Raw genomic sequence first — 17,436 nt, forward strand, 5'->3', positions numbered from 1 at the left:
GAGATTCGTGTAATGTTTACTTTCGCGTGCTGTACGACGTGCAGTGAAACTAGTCGAAAGAGAATCAGAGAGGAAACACTGTACACATCTATACCATTGGCAAACTTCAAAATTTATGGTCAAATGTTTGAGTGGGGCGAAAACAAAACAACCTAGAAATTACACACTGAATTGTTTTCTGAAATTTAGTAGCCAGACTAAGAGTGGGAAATGAACGAATGGGAGTATCAAATTGACCATCATGAAGTATAGCTCTCCAAACAAAAAAAGTTTAATTGATTGAGAGTAATTAGGATAATTAAGAAAAATTTATTAGTGATTTGGTGGAAAATTGAACTGTTTAACGAACAGCTTCTGCTGAAATAAAAATATTTGAAAAAAAGAACGGTCAAATGTTTTGTGAAATGATTTGCCAAAAAGTAAGAAATAAAATAGATTACAGAAAAACCTAACGCGTTTCTGACTGATCCTCGAAATCATGTACAGCAAATAAGTAATCAACTGAGAATTTAAAGTTCAATGTTTAGCTTAGACTTTTAGAATTTCGAAGAGTACTGCAGGTATTTGTCTGTTGGATTAAGCAGACAGTACAGTCTCATTCGCTGTACACGATTTCGAAGAGCATTCAAAAAGCGCATCAAATGTTTCTCTAATTTATTTTATTACTTACTTTTAGAAAAATAATTTCACAAAACATCTAACCGTTTTTTACAATGTTTTATTTTCGCGGTTTTTGGAGATGATTGAGACTTCAAACTTCATATTTCTTACGAGTTATATATTGACGAAAATGGCAAATAAATGTCGTTCTCGGAAGCTTATACACTTCCCACGCACTCCATTGCAGAATAAGATCATTTGGCAATAAACGAAAAATTGTATTTCTGTGAATTCAGTAGTTTCGAGAAAGGACGTGGAAAGTCTGAAGCTGTTTATCGGACGGGAAAATCCCACACGTTTAAAGAAATCATAACTTTAGCCTTAATTAAAATTAAGAACATATTATTGACATGCTGAGGGGTGCTATAGAGATCTGTACCGTACGCTAATTTCAATACTAATAACCTCGTCGTAGAGCACCCGTAAAAAACACACACACACACACACACACACACACACACACACACACACATAGGCATTTTTTTATAGAGGAGAAGAGGCTTTAAAAAGATTTGCTTTCGCTGTGGAGAGCTATGCTAGCTGCCTGCAAACATCGGTCGCAACTTCGGACCTTAAACGTCAGACACAAACTGATTACAGTGGATATGGGAGAAAAGGGGATTCTTTGAGTCAGATTGGGGGAGGGGAGGAAGTGGAGACTGTTAATGGAATATTTTAAAATTATAATTTTCATACAAATAATTCAGCTGTCATTTTGCAAGGCTTAGTGGAGCCTGTTTCTACCACCACGGATAACTCCACAGACAATCGCACGTCGTCCTCCGTGTGACAGTCAGATAAGTTGACCATTCAGTTATGGCATGACTGACGGGGACGATTACAGTTATATGATTAATCAAATCACGAAACCACAGGAACAAAAGAGCGCTACAGACTACCACTGCTCGAAAAATTGTGATGAGAAATTATAACGAACTGTATTTTGTATTAATAACAATAGCACGGGTCCATAATACGATGACACAGAGGCAGCATACTGTACTGTGCGTTGACACTTGTTTTAACACGCTGCAGCACTAATCGTAAGTAAGAGAAAAAAATAAATCGATGAAATGACAGACTGTTCATTACTAGCAGAACGCGTAATGCGATAATAGCAAATGAAACACAGTAAAATCCAGATGGTGCTCAATACACATTTGTAAATAAAATTCTCCATCATATGTAAATATACTTCAGGCCATTAATGATGCAATAAGCGAAGAAGTCGACCGACTATATAGAGCGAAAATGATGTGGGAGCACGTTTGTAACATAGCAGCAGGCTGAATCGCACGTATGAAAATGAATTTTCTGTGAAGAGCTTTTCAAGTAAGTGATGCGTGGAACCGTATAGCTTCATTACTCTGCCCGTGACTACTCTCCCCCTTCACAGAGGAGCGTATAATCAAACAAATAAGAGGAAGAGTCGTTAGGGGAGCGATCTCACGCGTTACATCATTAGCGTGAGAGATCTTCGAGCACAGAATCCCATTCTGACTTAATGGAATAATCGTGACGAGAAATTTTTACTGTAGCGTCCGGAAGGACTTCGTTGTCTCCACGATTTTTATGTTCCACTGACGAAATGCTGACGTGAATGCTATGTACAGCGTCAAAAGCACTAGTTTTGGAAGAATACGGTTATTTTATGTGCAACTCGCCGGGCAAGAGCTGCACATTAGGGATGGAAAACCGATACGGTACTTTAGTTCTGAATAACCGCTATCTTTCGGTATTTGTTTGGTCTCGGTTATAACAGGTGTTTTTTTTTATTTTTTACCTGTAACCGAGTAGGAAACGAAACATCAGTTGGCCATAGCATTAGTGCTAAGAATTTTTCGTTTTTAAACAAACCTTTTTCAAGAAACCAGTAATTTTTATTCGTAAAATTTAATTTAGCTTGAAATAATGCGTTATTATAGGAAATAGGAAAAGCGATCAATGCTATTTTAATAACAATGAAGACAAAAACGAGCAACAAACAGGTGACATAAGAATTGGTACAGCATTGCTGAGACAATTATGTCACTGTTGCCGTATGTCGCGCCGTAAGGTACGGCAGTATGTGCAGTATGCAAGATTTGGCCCCAGATGGTCTAAACCATAGTTTCCCAGTGTCATTTCTGGACATCCGCTATATTGCAGAATGGTACCAAGTCTAGGCTGGAAATATTTTTACGAAGTGACTTACAAGGGAACCTCACCATTGCACCCCTCCCCCCCCCCCCCCCCCCCCTCCAAAGATTTAGTTATAAGTTGGCACAGTGGATAGGCCTTGAAAAACTGAACACAGATCAACCGAGAAAACAGGAAGACGCTGTGCGAAGCTATGAAAAAAATAAGCAAAATATACAAACTGAGTAGTCCATGCGTAAGATAGGCAACACCAAGCACTCTGTGAACACAGGAGCGCCGTGGTCCCGTGGTTAGCGTGAGGAGCTGCAAAATGACATATCCTTGGATCAAGACTCCCTCGCGCGAAAAGTTTAATTTCTTTATTTTCGCAAAGTTATGATCTGTCTGTTCATTCATTGAAAGTCTCTGTTCACTGTAATAAGTTTAGTGTCCGTGTTTTGCGACCGCACCGCAAAACCGTGCTATTAGTAGACGAAAGGACGTGCCTCTCCAATGGGAACCGAAAAATTTGATCTCAAGGTCATAGGTCAACCGATTCCTCCACAGGTAAACACGTCTGATATATTCTATACGACACTGGTGGTGGCGTGTGCGTCACATGACAGGAATATGTTGTCGACCCACCTAACTTCTACACTTCGCGAATGGGTAAAAGATTCTTCTACCTTGCCCGATTTAGATTTTCTTGTGGATGTGACAATCACTCCCAAAAAAGTAATGAAAACATAAGAGTTTGTCGCATAAACTGCAGCAAATGAATACAACAGTTTCACAGTCGCAGAGTTTTCCCTGTGCTCTGTCAAAACATGTTTTTAACCCTTTCAAATTTTTCCGTGTGTCGTCAAATCCTGCACATGTCCAAGCAAATCCGAACATATCGTGGAACTTTAGAGAGCGAAGTTGATTATGTGTGAGGGCCTGCACTTTGATAATTGCCTGAAAATAAAAAAAATAAACTTTTCACTCGAGGAAGACTTGAACCAAGGATCTCTCATTCTGCAGCTGCTCACGGTAACCACGCGACCACGGCGCTTCTAAGTTCGCAGTTTCCTTGTTGTTGCATATCTTACGCATGGACTACTCAGTTTGTATATTTTGCTTATTTTTTTCATAGTTCCACACAACTTCTTCCTGTTTTCTCGATTGATCTCTGTTCAGTTTTTCAAGGCCTATCCACTGGGCCAACTTATAACTAAATCTGAGGGGGGTGCGATGGGGAGGTTCCCTTCTTAGCAATGAAGTACAATGCATCATTTGTCTTAAAAGACTAAGGGTTTGTCTGCCATTTCTATGAAATAATAAAAGAGGAAGGCACTTATAGTAACAGGAAGGCACTTATAGTACTTATAGTAACAGTAATAAATAAAAAACTTAAGAACAGTTCATTCATAGCGTAAAAACAGATAGTAGCTGATCTGTTGCCTGTGTCTACATAATATGTCTTTTATCTGTTTGTACTCCTTGAGAACGGACAAATCAACAAGAAAAACAGGGCTCTTTAACCTCTGTTTTCACCTTTAGCTTGATTATTTGTAACGCCCAAATGGTGGTATGATCCCCTATTACAACATTCTTTTTGAGCAGGGTTCCAAAAAAATTAGAATCAATAGAATAATGGTGATTTTTTGTACCATTCAGCCACTTACCATTCTTCGAGAAAAGCAGTAGGCGGTGGACGGACTTCGTTTTCTTTTACTTGCGTCTTTAATTTAATAGTGTGATTCTCTGTATCTTGACACTGACTGAGTCATATTTTTTTCAATCTTTGTTCGATTTCTACGTTTATTAAAGGAAATAATAGGAATAAACAACCGAAAGTAGGTTATTTGAAAACCGGTTATTTTGAGCTGTTTTAACAGCCAGGTTAAACTGATGTGAAAAAATAAAGATAGTACTGAAAATTGATTGTTCGTTGATAACCGCCATCCCCGCTGCACATCTGGCTTTTTAGAATCAAAGTCCCAGAAACGAGATGAGGTACGACATGGCTTCCGCGCAACCAACGTTTGTCAGACTCGTTTAGTTAAACCCGTTGTACACTGTGTGAAATGCTGACACGTTGCGCGCAAAAGAGACAGGTGATACAACTGAAAAAGACGGAGACGAGAGCCAGCTACGAGGCATTTAGAAATTCTCTTTCGCATGGCCCGTCACAGATTGGCTCATGCAGTGAACCATCCGCTACCGACTACTGAGTGATATGTAAATCGCAGGGGTGCCGATGGAGACGCAGATAAAATTTGCATGAGAGGCGGCCCTACACGACCAGCGAAAAGAGTACATTAAAATGATTGTCAAACGAAAAATTCCATCGGCTGTCTACACAATTTGCAATTCATTTCCTGCGGCGTGTTTTCCGAAGACAGAGTTCGATCTTGAACACCATTATATATCTGTCAAGTACGTTTCATTCTGGCGTTATTATGTTGTATGTCACACTGTGCGACAAAGTTCCACGGTTCCACAAATATTTGTCTTTAATTCGGAAGTTAGTAACATAATGGCTGAATTGACTAACAGGCTCAAACGTACTGATTCATTCACTAGTTACACTGAACTTCTGTTCGATTACTGACACAATAAAGAGGCGGCGTGAGTTTCGCACCACATGTCATAACCATAATTAATTAGAAATGAGTTACTTGTTCCACACAATTTCCCTACCTAGGTTGCCTGTTAACGATAGAGTAGCATGGTGTAGCCTTATAGCCTCACAACTACCTCGGAGGAATCACGTTAAAATGTCCCTGCGTTTTTATTTAAATTTTTGTTGTCTTGACGTGAACGCCGCGAATGATTCCTTTTATATGGCCAGGGCCCATTCCTTCCACACACTGAAAGAAAATCTGACTTTGTATTCCATCTCTAATGATCTCAGTGTCGTCAGGAGATTAGAAGCGAACAAAAAAGAAAACTAGAGCGCAATGAAGCTGCAATAAAGTGGATGCCAGTAAGAAATAATTATCCTGTTGCTGAATGTGTCTTAGAAATAAATGGAGAAGATAAAAGACGTTCGTGCCAAAACAAATGCCGATGAAATACAGATATATTGGGTCAGACGCACGCTATAAGGGTAGTCTCTTAACGATCAGGGAGGTGTGAGACAACTACTTTCAAATCTGTTACTCGATAATATTATATTCCTACGCTATGAACAGGTCTCAACTCTCCTGCGTCTCATACACGCTGAGGCGACAAAAGTCATGGGGTAGAGACATGCACGTACAGAGATGGCGGTAGTATCGCGTACTCAAAGTATGAAAGAGCAATGCATTGGCGGAGCTATCATTTGTACTTAGGTGGTTCATGTGAACAGGTTTCCGACGTTACTAACACGGGAACCTCCCCATCGCACCCCCTCAGATTTAGTTATAAGTTGGCACAGTGGATAGGCCCTGAAAAACTGAACACAGATCAATCGAGAAAACAGGAAGTTGTGTGGAACTATGAAAAAAATAAGCAAAATATACAAACTGAGTACTGCATGCGCAAGATAGGCAGCATCAAGAATAATGTGAGCTCAGGAGCGCCGTGGTCCTGCGGTTAGCGTGAGCAACTGCGGAACGAGAGGTCCTTGGTTCCAGTCTTCCCTCGAGTGAAAAGTTTACTTTTTTTATTTTCGCAAAGTTATGATCTGTCCGTTCGTTCATTGACGTCTCTGTTCACTGTAATAAGTTTAGTGTCTATGTTTTGCGACCGCACCGCAAAACCGTGCGATTAGTAGACGAAAGGACGTGCCTCTCTAATGGGAACCGAAAAATTTGATTGCAAGGTCATAGGTCAACCGATTCCTCCACAGGTAAACACGTCTGATATATTCTATACGACACTGGTGACGGCATGTGCGTCACATGACAGGAATATATTGTCGACCCACCTAACTTGTACACTTGGCGAATGGGTAAACAGGTTCTTCTACTTTGCTCGATTTAGGTTTTCTTGTGTATGTGATAATCACTCCCAAAAAAGTGATGAAAACATAAGAGTCTGTCAGATAATAACTGGCTCAAACTTTCTGAAGGGTACTTCCAACGACTTGTTTAAGAGGTATCCCATGACTTTTGTCGTATCATTGTAAGTGTATAAGAAGTTTCTCGTCTGTCATTGCATTCATTAATGGGGACTAAGTTACACAAAAGATAACGCCTTCCAACGGCAAGAATACAATGTTATTTCTGCCCCGTTTTTCCTAATGAAAAGGAAAACAGAGAATGCACATACGATGGTGCGTATCTCCACTCATCGCAGTGCAGCAAACTCCAAAGGAAAACACGTATTTTTCATAACATACATCAAGACACTAAACGTGAAAAATATCCTATACAAACAACATTCCAGGTTCTTGCAGGACCAGTTTGGCTTCAGTGCAGAAGAAGCAATGGAAGTACTAGAAGCGGGATGTACGATCGAAATAAAGCGTTAGAGAAGATAACAGTAGTGTCGACAGCCAAAGAAACAGTAAAGAAGTCTAGGAAAATCGTAGGACTACTAAGTGACAAAGTCCGTTTGGACGTAAACGAAACCAGCGTGGGTGTCACGAGAGGTAGCCGAAATAACCATAGCAGCTTTCGAAAAATGCAATAATTTGTAGTAAAACTGCACACAAATGAATAGCACTGTTAAGAAGTATGCAAACCACAAATTATATCACTGAAAGTTTCTCATCCAGATTTGCTAGTTTGAGGCTTCAGTAATCAAAATTTCGTTAAACAAAAGTTAACTCCTGGATATTGGTGATTCTTGAAATTACGAAAAGGCATTGATCTATGTTTCGTGAGACTTGGTCAATATTCGACTGCGTGAAAAGAGATAACAAATATCTGTAAAAAGACAGAAGTTATTTGAGGTGAAAAATTTTGGCGGTTTCCCCTCGTATAAACTGAAAGCGATATAAAAGAAAACTGAGTATATGAAACAAAATCTTCACTGTGCAGAGAAAATATTGCTGTTTGTTTTAGTAAGGTGATCTCTTATAGAGAGCTGCGGCTTACCGTTGTGACTTGAGACACAGGTATGCGATCGGGCAGCACCTGCTCGAAGTCGATGCACTGCTGGCCTGTGCCCAACGACAGCCACCGTGGCGACGAATGGCTCGCCTTCTGACAGGCGCTGCGCACCGTACACCTGCAACATTACAACAAACATCACAGAATCGCCATAAACAACAGCTTATACACAGAGTTGCGCTCTACCGAAACTACCGAACTGTAGTTTTGGTACAGTACATAAATGAAGTAGCAAACGGTAACATTACCGGTAGTATTCGTAGCATTGCTAGGGGAAGAAATGCAAATGAATGTGTAAGAGAGGAACTGGGAGCCAACGACTTCTCTTTGCTTTTTATTTATTTGGTTGTTTGTATTGCACATTTTTTTTGTTTTTTTTTTGTTTTTGTTTTTTCGTGTGGCGAGGCCCCCCCCTCGGGTAGACCGTTCGCTTGGTGCTAGACTTTCGATTTGACACCACTTCGGCGACTTGCGCGTCGATGGGGATGAAATGATGATGATTAGGACAACACAACACCCAGTCCCTGAGCGGAGAAAATCTCCGGCCCAGCCGGGAATCGAACCAGGGCCCTTTGGATTGACAGTCTGTCGCGCTGACCACTCAGCTACTGCGGGCGGACTGCACATCATTAGAACCACACATAATATTCAGTGCTAGTCCAGTGCATATTTTATATTCTTAAATAATGTAAATAGCGTTTTATGATTTACAAATAAACAATTTTCGAATAAAACCTGAATTAAACGTTGAAAATTTCAATTTCACTATAAATAATGTTAATTTTTAAGTAATAGACTGGAAGATAACTATGTAGAACTAAATAGTTCTGTAGGTTATGCGGCCCTTTATTTATCTTCACTCCGTTTCTAGATGTCCACCGCTTCCAGTTTCTATGGGAACCTAAAAACAGTGATAGCATACGTAAAACTCAGTACAGTCCGCTTCGATAGCTGCGCAGTCAGTGCGGCGAAATGCTAAGCGAAGAGGCCCGGATTTGATTCGCGGTCAGGTCAGAGATTTTTTCTGCTTATGGACTTGCGTATTGAGTTGTGATGTTCGGTTTGTGGGGCGCTCAACTGCGCGGTTATCAGCGCCCGTACAAAGTCACAATTTTTACACAGTCCAATCTAGCCACTGTCACGAATGATGACGATGATGATGAAATGATGAGGACAACACAAATCCTCAGTCCCCGGGCTGAGAATATGTCAAACCCGACCGGGAATCGAAGCCGGGACCCCGTGATCCAGAGGTGTGTTGAGTTGTCCTTACTTTCGTATCGTCATAATTGACATTACTATTGACATGGTTGAATGGGCACAGCCCGAAAGCCAATAACTTGAAAAAAAAATGCTCAATAAGCATGCAAAAAACCTAACGTATAGGTAACGCAAGTCGATCCTATCTGACCAGGGCTACTAGGAAAACTACCGCAGTCTACGCCTACGTATGGCAACGTACGGCAGTTTTACAACTCTTCTCATACCCATGGCTTGTGGCTAGTCCTCTGAACCGCACTGTAGGATCGTTCTCTCTTGTCAAAAGCAACATCACAGCCAGCAAACTCCCGTTCCGAGAGGGGACAATTACTAGTAACAGTCCACAGGGTTCAAATTTGGGGCCACTTCTGTTCTCGTTATATATAAATTACCTTCCGTCTTACACTGATAAAAAAGAAACATTATTCTTTGCTGATGACGCATGCATCATAATGAAGTCAATAGAGCTGCAACGACATAAAGAGCTATAAACGAAATATTCAAAAGTATTATTGTATTATTGATAGGTAATAAGTTCCCGGTAATTGGTCTATCACTTAACTTTGGAAACACAATTAATTGAATTGAATTTTGTGTACCCAGGGTGAACCAGAACTACACCGACAAACTTTCAGAGATGGTAGTTTGGGGAAAAAAGAACAAGATAAAAAGTCTAGTAAGCTCTTTTAGTGCATAGCTAAAGAGCTATATGCACTTGTTCATCTTCGATTCTGTGAAACATATCTCTTCTGCCGAAATCTCTTTGCCTTACGTATTCTGGGAGCAGGAAGTACAGGTCAAACCAGAGAAAAAGTCTAGCAATTATGGGCTCTAAAATGCATTCCTCAAGAGCTATGAGCACTTGTTCAGTAGAAGAGATGTGTTTCACAGTACAAGAGTTCATAGCTCTTAATGTACGCACTTTAGATCTCATGTTTACTAGTCTTTTTTACTTGTTTTGATGCATACTATAAACTCTGAAAGTATGATGGTGGAGTTCTGGTTCACCCTCTTCAGGATCATCAATAAGAATAAAGCATGTGAGGGAGGATGTGGTTAAAATGATTGTTGAATAAACAGATAAAGATATTTTCGTATATCACAGTTAGAAAACGCGGAGAGATGTGCATTTTAAGGAGTAATAGTGCGGGCTCCAAAAATAGAGGAGCATCAAAGGGCCTAGTGAGCGCCAGAAGTTGAAGTCTTCCAGAAATAGCGGCTCAACACCAATAATACTTCACTTAACTTGGGTGCCCAGACAGCGAGTAAGCAAAGCAGCGCAGCTCATATCACCTGAAGAAGACGCCTGGGTCGGTGTTCGAATTATCGCACAGAAAAATAGTATAACTAACTAGGATGAACCACCCCAAGCAAACCATTTAAGTATATCCTCTTTTTCTTATACATTCAACAATAGTTATTGCGAATCAAATAATCACGTTGCCAAAAAAGAGTTACTAAAAGCAAATAGTCGCTGTTATACACGATTAAATGACGGCGCGTTATTATGTAGTTTGCCACACCGTGAGGGACGTAACTGCGGATATGTAAGAGTGCCCGTTTATTAGGGGTGCGCTTGGCAGGAATATAAGCTGGCAGCGAACTGTTCAAATATGGTTGACGCCTGTGGCCATTGCGGATGACTGAGTTCGCTGAGACGCGCAACTTGCGCTCATAAAGCTTAGCTTCGACCGCTGTCTGTCCAGTGGAGCTTGCATAGTTAATGCGACGTAAAATCCGACGGCGGACGCACCGACAACGTCAACTTCTCCGATGCTGGCGGACAACGAAGCAACATGCGGGCCCTTCCCACCAGAACTTAGCTATCGAGCCATAACACATCGGTTTACGCTAATATGTTGCCTGGTTGGTACCTCTACACGATAGGACCTAACAGTTCAGTCTCATGCAGTCGTTAGAATAGTTCCCACGAATATTTACCCTTTATTTTCCACAAGATCATGTTCACACAATTATTTGCCGCCCGCAGTGGCCGAGCGGTTCTAGGCGCTACAGTCTGGAACCGCGCGACCGCTACAGTCGCAGGTTCGAATCCTGCCTCGGGCATGGATGTGTGTGATGTCCTTAGGTTAGTTAGGTTTAAGTAGTTCTACGTTCTAGGGGACTGATGACCACTGATGTTAAGTCCTATAGTGCTCAGAGCCATTTGAACCATTTTTTGAACCTTACAGTAACAGAAAAACCTTTTAAGAGCCTTAGTGAGAATTGGAGGTCAGGAATAATTTTAGTTTACCGACGCCAGGTGGAATGTGTGCACCTTTGGGGTAACCGAAATAAGACTGGCTCGAAAAACTGTTAGTGCTGAATGGTATGCCCGGAACCTGTTTAATCATTTCATGGATCAAATTTCAGAACTTGAAACACTACTTAGATATTTTCAGTAAGATAAACAGTACACACCGCACATGTTGCTGGCTTCACACGAGCTCGTGAGGTGTCCGGCAAGAAGAGAAGAGAACACTTAGCAAAGGTAGCAAATTCTACTGGCCTCCAAGATCGTCTGATTCGTCATTCTGTGTTTTCTTTCAAACCTGTCATGAAATCTGAAGAGTCAGGTGAACTAAAATAATCCACACACTGGAAGAGATACAGCAGGACATTGAAAAGGCATTTGCTAAAACCCCTCAGGCTGAGGTGCCGAGTGCGTCTCGCAATTTGATAAATCACGTATATCACTACTTCGATGTCATTGGTAGCCATTTACAGCATCTTCCAGTACTCCATTAAGGTACCTTGTTAAACTGTCAGATTTAGGAAAACTTTCTCAACCAATCTTACTGTGACTACCCTGTATAACGTCATGAGGTATTTTCTTTTTTTTTTAAAAAAAAAAAAAAAAAGCAACCCTATACGTACCGGTGTGTACCTGAATCCGACGTCTACTATTAGACAGTGATCAATTTTAATATTTGAGCATGCAAAACAAATACTTTTATGCGTTGTGATCACTGAAGGACCATCATCCTCTCTTTTTGTAAGCCCAGCCATGCTGCCATGTGATGTTCTTCGCCGGCCGGAGTGGCCATGCGGTTCTAGGCGCTTCAGTCTGGAACCGAGCGACCGCTACGGTCGCAGGTTCGAATCCTGCCTCGGGCATGGATGTCTGTGATGTCCTTAGGTTTGTTAGGTTTAATTAGTTATTAGTTCTAGGCGACTGATGACCTCAGAAGTTAAGTCGCATAGTGCTCAGAGCCATTTGAACCATTTGATGTTCTTCCGAAAAGTCATTGTGGAATTCTACAACTCATTGTGATTCTACTACATAAAGGTACATAGTGAACCTTAAAGTGTGATGATGAAACAAACTAAGCTGCATTTGTTTGGCGAAGGGTAGACAGTGGCCACCTAGAGGAATGGTGCTCGATATCGCAAACAGTAACATCTGTGGAGTGTTCTAAAATTGCTACCTGAAAGATATCGAGTTTAGATTCAAATGCGGGGAACGTCCAAGTTGTGGCACAACTGTGTAGATCTGTTAGCCTCGACGCATATCCAACCTCTCCGGTAAAATTATTCAAAAATTGTTCAAACTGCTCAAAGCACTATGGGACTTAAAATCTTAGGTCATCAGTCCCCTAGACTTAGAACTACTTAAACCTAACTAACCTAAGGACATAACACACAACCAAGCCCGAGGCAGGATTCGAACCTGCGACCGTAGAAGCAGCGCGGTTCCGGACTGAAGCGCCTAGAACCGCACGGTCACAGCGGACGGCTGGTAAAATAATTGGTATCAATGACTCGCTTGGTGTAACGAGCCAGTTTAACTATTGACGACTGGGTAATTGTATGTTGGTTTGATTGGTAACGATTTTTAGTCTGTTAGATGGGTGGTGGTGTGTGTGTTCGGCGTCAGACGCGGGAGAGTGTGGTTTAATAGTGCACGGTGTCCATAGCGTTGTTCGCTGCAGCCTTGACAGTTTCTGCACGCAGGCATAACGGCGCTGCTATACTGCTTCGTTGACAATCACGTAGGGCACGATCTGCTTCACAGCAGAGCTGAGGCGAGTACTCGGTAACAGTCAGATCACTCGTTTGATTACTATCTCACAAGCAGACGGAATTTTAATGCGTCCGTCCGTTGTGTACGTTGTCTCGTTTGTCGCCTAGTGCACAGTAGCTGCCCGACATTATCTAGATTGGCGCTACTAACAACAGACACCTCCTTTCTGATTTAGATTCTGCGTGACAAGTTGCGAATTTTTTTCTGTTCGGGACGTCCGAAGCGCTCTAATAAAACAGTAACACAGGTACTGTGTCATTTGTGCGGCCATTGAGACGCTAATTGCTGTACTGTTATGTAAGAGATCTCAAATCAGTGTTCGCAACAACTAAAAATACGCATGAATTTTACCATACGCGGTTCGGTTTACTCATTTAAAACGTCGCTAATGACTCCACTTTAGTCCGATTTCTGCTTAAATTTGCATTTTTCAGGTAATCCTGCTTTTGGTACTTATGTTTTTTGGAGCAATTTCGCTTTGACACGCGAAAAACACGAAAAAATATACTTTTAGCCGGGAGAACCGGCCGCCGTTTCAGCCTATGCCATATGACGTCATTTGGATGCTGTTTGGAGGGACACCAATACCACCCTTCCGTCCGTAGTTATCTTTTCAGACCTTGGACCCGCTGCCTCCCACTTAAGTAGCTTCTCCATTGGCTTCATGAGGCTGAGAGCCCTCAATCCCACTAAAGGGAAATCCCTGGTTATAAAGGGAATCAAATCCGGGTCCTCCTCATAGCTGCCAGACACGAAAAGCAGCTCAACTACAACTACAGGGACAGCAAGTAGTTGAACGTATAAGGTATAAGTGCTACTCTGAGATGGACACAGGATAGGAAACAGTGGTCACACGCATCAAATCAGTCAGAAGACCAATGACAAAAAAAGGTTGATGTATAGGCAAAATGTTTTCATGATATTTGTGATATGCCGGCCTCTGGTGGCCGAGCGGTTCTAGGCGCTTCAGTCTGGAACCGCGCAACCGCTACGGTCGCAGGTTCGAATCCTGCCTCGGGCATGGATGTATGTGATGTCCTTAGCTTAGTTAGGTTTAAGTAGTTCTAAGTTCTAGGGGACTGATGACCTGAGATATTAAGTCCCATAGTGCTCAGAGCCATTTGAACCATTTTTTTTATTTGTGATGAAAGAATTAAGAGCCACGGATTATATCGCAGGAAATATCTGAGATGAGAAGCGCTTATCGTACGGGATGGTTCAAGTGCAGATGGGAGCGAAACTCCGTAGAAAAGCTAACGCTTTAATGCGGCACCGATTCACGCACAAAAAAAAAAAATGAGTTCAAATTTTGGCCGCCAGGTGCAAGTCTAGCGCTGTGAATGCTAGAAAGAAATGTTTCCATATGTAATGGGTTTGGAACGGGACATGGTCAGAAAAGGTCAAACAAGTGAGAAAGGCATAATCTACATCTACATATATACTCCGCTAGGCACCAAGCGGTGTGTGGCGGAGGGCACAATTCGCGCCAAAGTCATATTCACCCCACTGTTCCACTCGCGGATCGCGCGAGGGACATACGACTGTCTGAACGCCTCAGTACGAGCTATTATTTCCCTTATCTTTGAATGATGATCATTAGGCGATTTGAAAGTTGGTGGTAATAATATATGCTCTACATCCTCGGAGAAGATTGGATTTCGGAAGTTAGAGTGCAGCCCCTTCTGTTTGGCGCGTCGTCTATCTGCAAGTGCGTCCCACTTCAAGCTTTCTATGAGATTTATAACGCTCTCGCGATGCCTAAATGTTGATTTTCTCATTAACCGCTGCTTACACAATTTATTTGTTCAAAATGAGAACCGGAGGCGTGGGTGAAATGCTGTAGAGCGCCACATTTGCACTTGGTAGCCTAAATAGGAACTAATTTTTTTCCAGCGTTAATTGGCTCCGCATTAACACATAAGCATATCTACCAAGTATCGCTGCCCTACAATAACTAATGCCCACGATGTGGGTAGCTGCGCTTTAATTGTAACCACTAGGTGCAAGTCAAGTATTGTTCTTCACAAGATAATTACAAATAAACTAAGCAATCGAAAACTATGCGTGGCGCACAGGACTGTTGCAGCCCTGGTTGGAAGTTCTGAATGTCTCAGCAATTGAATTTTCCCGTTTATAACACTGAAGGAAAGCAAAAGTTACCAAAGGAGCGTCCTTAATACGAATGAAGTTAATAGGAAAATGTGTGTTCCACGAATACTTTCTGTTGTGTGTCTTTACTTTCCGGATAACTGACCCGTAGCTTCCGGTTCCTTATGATGTGTAACCCGGAGTTTAAAGGACTGATTTCTTCCTAACGGATTATCCAGAGAGGACCCTCACTTCGCACACGGCTCCGCTATCTTCTGCAGTGCACTTGTTTCTACGTGCCAGGAGATCCTTAATACCAGATAAGAACACCGAGGCAGCACTAAATGAGAGGGAGGTCTGCGAGAATCGGGGGCGGGAGATTAGATGAGGTGGCGTACTACGGGCCAGCAAGTGAGACGACAGAGTGCGTGGCTAAGGGAAAAGACGGGGGAGGCAGGGGTGCTGCGTCAGGGCAATGGAGAGCCGTCGCTACACTGCATACCTGATACTGGACAAAATTATTAAGGCCGTCTGCGGTCGCAGCATGCCGTATACCATCACACCTACTAACCGCGCTCGTCCATCACGGCTACAATCTAATTTCCAGGGCTCGTGTCAACAAGGCAATTCCACTATGTGTCGCAGACTGTGCGGACAAAAACGTTCGCAGTCACTGTCGACGGTTGAAAACACGCATTTTAACAGTCAGCTGTTTTCATTTCAACTTTAAAATCTACTAATTTCCAGCGTGGATCATCTTCACATTAAATAAAAGCCGATCAGGTGAACACGTAGATCATTTTCTTTCTGGCTGATAGAAAATCGAAAATGTCATAACAGGTACACGGAAAGAGCACAACATGTTCCACATAAATCTAGAAGAGGTGTGCTCATTGTGTCATTAGTTAACATAATGATGTACAATAAGACAAGAAAGCAAAGAGGTAAGAGTACATCTCTATTAGACTTTTGTGCAACATGTTATATTGTTTTGTTGTACTTATTATGACGTTTTGGATTTTCTATCAGTCAGAAAAGAAAATGATTTATGTATTCACCTGACCTGTTGTGGCCTTATATCCTGTGGAGATAACCGGTAGATAGTAAGATACAAATAAAAATATTTGATGGTTAAAATGCGTTTTTTTCCATTTCTTGACGGCTGTTGAATGTCACCTAACCAAAACATTAACTACTGGAAGTGCTGCAGTATTTCGAGTCCGGTGTGCAGCAGAAACAAACCAACGTCAATACCTCCACTGTATGGATTACGTGATCCTTACAACTCATTTTATTATTATCTCTTCTTATATGTTATATCTACAAAGCATATCTCACAACGTGATTTAAAGTTCCGTAGTATGCAGGAGCCAGTGTACAGTTTCTCATCAAAATTATGCGGAATTGCCCACTACATGTGACGAGAAGTGGACCCGCCAGTAGAACAGGCCGTGGGGAGTACAGTATTTTCAGTAGACAAGCAGTAACAGTAGAATGGGTCGGACGGGAGAGTTCAGTGATTTCGAACGTGGACTAGTCATTTGATGTTACCTGAGTAACAAATCCATCAGAGACATTTCAACCCTTCAAAAGCTGCGCAAACCGACTGTTGGTGACGTGACTGCGAAATGGAAACGCGAAGAAACAACTATAGCTAAACCAAGACTATGCACATCTCATGTACTGACGGAGAGGGACGGTCGATCATTGCGGAAGGTGGCTGCAAAAAATCGTATGAAATCAATGGAACGAATCACTCGTGAGTGAGCAAGCGCAATGACTGTGCATAGGGAGTTAAAAGTATGGATTACAATGGTCGGGCAGCTCCAGATAAGCCAGACTTTTCTGTGGTCAGTGGTAAGTGACGTTTGAAGTCTTGGAAAGAGGGATACCACAGGACAGTGGATGATTGTAAACGACTGATATAGAGTCAAGAATCACGCTATACTCCAAAATCCAGTGGAAGGGCTTGATAGTAAGGAAGTGTTTTTCCTGGTTACGGTGTGGTATCCTTGTTGAGCTTAAGAAAACGCTAAATGTGGAAGGAGACGCACAAATTTTACTCATTGCTTCAATACGTACAGTCGTGATCACATTTGATGGTTCAAATTCAGATGGCTCTGAGCACTATAGGACTTAACATCTGAGGTTATCAGTCCCCTAGAACTACTTAAACCTAACTAAACTAAGGAAATCACACACGTCCATGCCCGAGGCAGGATTCGAACCTGCGACCGTAGCAGCAGCGCGGTTCTGGAC

General features: G+C 41.9%; 1 protein-coding gene across 1 annotated transcript in view; it reads right to left on the reverse strand.

Annotated features, from left to right (window-relative positions):
* The window catches only part of LOC126299622 (plexin-B), a 1,140,690-nt gene that overhangs the window by 142,502 nt on the left and 980,752 nt on the right, over positions 1-17,436 (reverse strand). Inside the window, exon 6 of the mRNA XM_049991664.1 lies at positions 7,791-7,923. Coding sequence (XP_049847621.1) covers positions 7,791-7,923 — 133 coding nt within the window. The remainder of the gene's footprint in view (positions 1-7,790; positions 7,924-17,436) is intronic.

The sequence above is a fragment of the Schistocerca gregaria genome, chromosome X (genome assembly GCF_023897955.1).
Source record: "Schistocerca gregaria isolate iqSchGreg1 chromosome X, iqSchGreg1.2, whole genome shotgun sequence".
NCBI lineage: Eukaryota > Metazoa > Arthropoda > Insecta > Orthoptera > Acrididae > Schistocerca > Schistocerca gregaria.